This window comes from Antechinus flavipes, chromosome 3 (genome assembly GCF_016432865.1).
Source record: "Antechinus flavipes isolate AdamAnt ecotype Samford, QLD, Australia chromosome 3, AdamAnt_v2, whole genome shotgun sequence".
NCBI lineage: Eukaryota > Metazoa > Chordata > Mammalia > Dasyuromorphia > Dasyuridae > Antechinus > Antechinus flavipes.
Genome location: NC_067400.1, coordinates 556,131,259 through 556,133,351, shown reverse-complemented (window position 1 = coordinate 556,133,351; position 2,093 = coordinate 556,131,259). Strand labels below are relative to the sequence as shown.

The 2,093-nt window shown below is 37.9% G+C and overlaps 1 protein-coding gene across 1 annotated transcript; it reads right to left on the bottom strand.

Annotated features, from left to right (window-relative positions):
• Nucleotides 1-945, bottom strand: LOC127557462 (olfactory receptor 52D1-like). The gene has a single exon (XM_051990776.1). It carries the CDS (start codon nucleotides 943-945, stop codon nucleotides 1-3), a length of 945 nt encoding a protein of 314 aa, XP_051846736.1.
• Between the last annotated feature and the right edge of the window lie 1,148 nt (nucleotides 946-2,093).

The window sequence follows — 2,093 nt, the reverse complement described above, 5'->3', positions numbered from 1 at the left end:
TCAATCCTTTAGAGGACTCAGGACTTTGATTATCCTCTCCCGGATTCTCTTTGTCCTGACCCCATAGATGATAGGATTTGCCATAGGTGGGACCAATAAATAAATGTTAGCCACAAAAATATGGACATGAGGAGGAACATTGTGTCCAAACCTGTGAGTGAGGAATGAGAAGTAGGCTGGAATGTAAGAAACAAATATGACACAGACATGAGATCCACAGGTTCCAAGGGTCTTCAGACGTGCTTCCTTAGAAGGGAGCTGGAAGACAGCATGGAGAATGAGAATGTAGGAACAGATGATTAATATGAAATCCAGTCCTCCAGTAAGGAATGCAACAGTGAGGCCATAAGCTCTAAGTATTTTGGTCTCAACACAAGCCAGTTTGACCAAGGCCATAAACTCACAGTATGTATGGGAGATGATATTGCTCTTGCAGTAGGGAAACCACCTCAGTAGAAAAGGAAGAGGACTGATTAGCACAGTTCCACGGAAAACAATAACCAACCCCAAGCTTCCAATGACTTTGTGGGTCAGGATTGCTGAGTGTCTAAGGGGTTTACATATGGCCACATAGCGGTCAAAGGCCATAGCCAGAAAGAAACCAGATTCCATTATGGAGCAGGAGTGGATCACAAACATTTGTGTCAGACAACCTTCAAGTTGGATTTCTCTGTCTTTGAACCAGAAGAGGCTGAGAAGCTTGGGAACTGAAACCGTAGACACGATTAGGTCTGCTACAGCCAGCATAGAAAGGAAGAGGTACATGGGCTCATGAAGACTGGGGTCAGTCTTAATGATGAATAATAAAGTAAAGTTTCCCAGGAGAGCCACCATGTATACCAGGCAGAAGGGGATGGAGATCCAGAGGTGCGCATTCTCCAATCCTGGGATTCCAATGAGGATGAAAGTAGAGGGATGAAGATTGGTCCTGTTAGAGAGTGACATGTTTTAACAGCCAATGTGCAAGATAATCTGAACCTTTAAAAAAGATCAAGATGTCAGGGTTAACAAAGATTTCTCCTGAAATTATCAAAGTCCCAAACTAGAAATCTAGAGCTGGAATTCATAGGTCAATGAGATTATCTTTAATATTTCAAAAGTTCTAGAAAATCTTCTTGAATCACAATGTGTGACCCCAAGCTTTCCTATCTACAATATTTTGCCTGCTGGAAATACTGTTCCCCATCTCTCCATGGCCAATTATAAGACTGTGATGATTCAGCATAGTTAGAGTGCTTAAAATTTTGAAAATTGCTTCACAGGCTACTATCATGCAGACCTGAACACACTAAAGATGAGGTGATAAGATATAGTAACCAGGGACTGGAAATTGCCGCTGAAGAAATTGACATCTAAATGACTTCATTATAGATAAGAACAATTCCTACCTTTAGATAGCCACATTTTCAAAGCAAGTGTAAGTCCAACTTGCTACTTACTTTGGGATCATTGTGCTCCTTCTATATATATATATATATATATATATATATATATATATATATTTTGGTAACAGTGATATACATCTAGACAATATCAAAATGGGTACCATCTTGTTTCCACATTATATTGCAGCTACCTATACTTGCCCCTTGAGGATTATTATTAGATTTATTATAATCACAATAAACTATGTTTTGTTTTGTTCACTAAAATAAAATAATACTGGACAATTTTAATAATGGATACAAAATATATGTGCAATCAATTTACTAGCAGAGGTACCTAGAGATCATAACATCCTTCCTTTGCCCTGAAATTTTCAAAAGAAGGTTGTTGTGAAATAGTCAAATTAAAATTGTTCCAAAACTCTCAACACTCATCACCTCCCAGTGAATCTCATTCTACTTGTGGGCAGCTTTGTTATTTAGTCTTTCCTTTTATGTTTATGAAATTTGTCTTTAACAGTAATCATGAGCCCCATTTCTTCATTTTACAACTATTCAGAACAAATTTAATCTCTCTTCCACAATTGTGGAAGTTTTAGTGCTTGAATGTATTTTAAACTCAAGATGACTCATCACTTTGTTGTGAAGCCACAAAAGTTAGTGCATCCAGTGTACTTTTGAATTTGCTCTGTAGATTGATACAAGTGA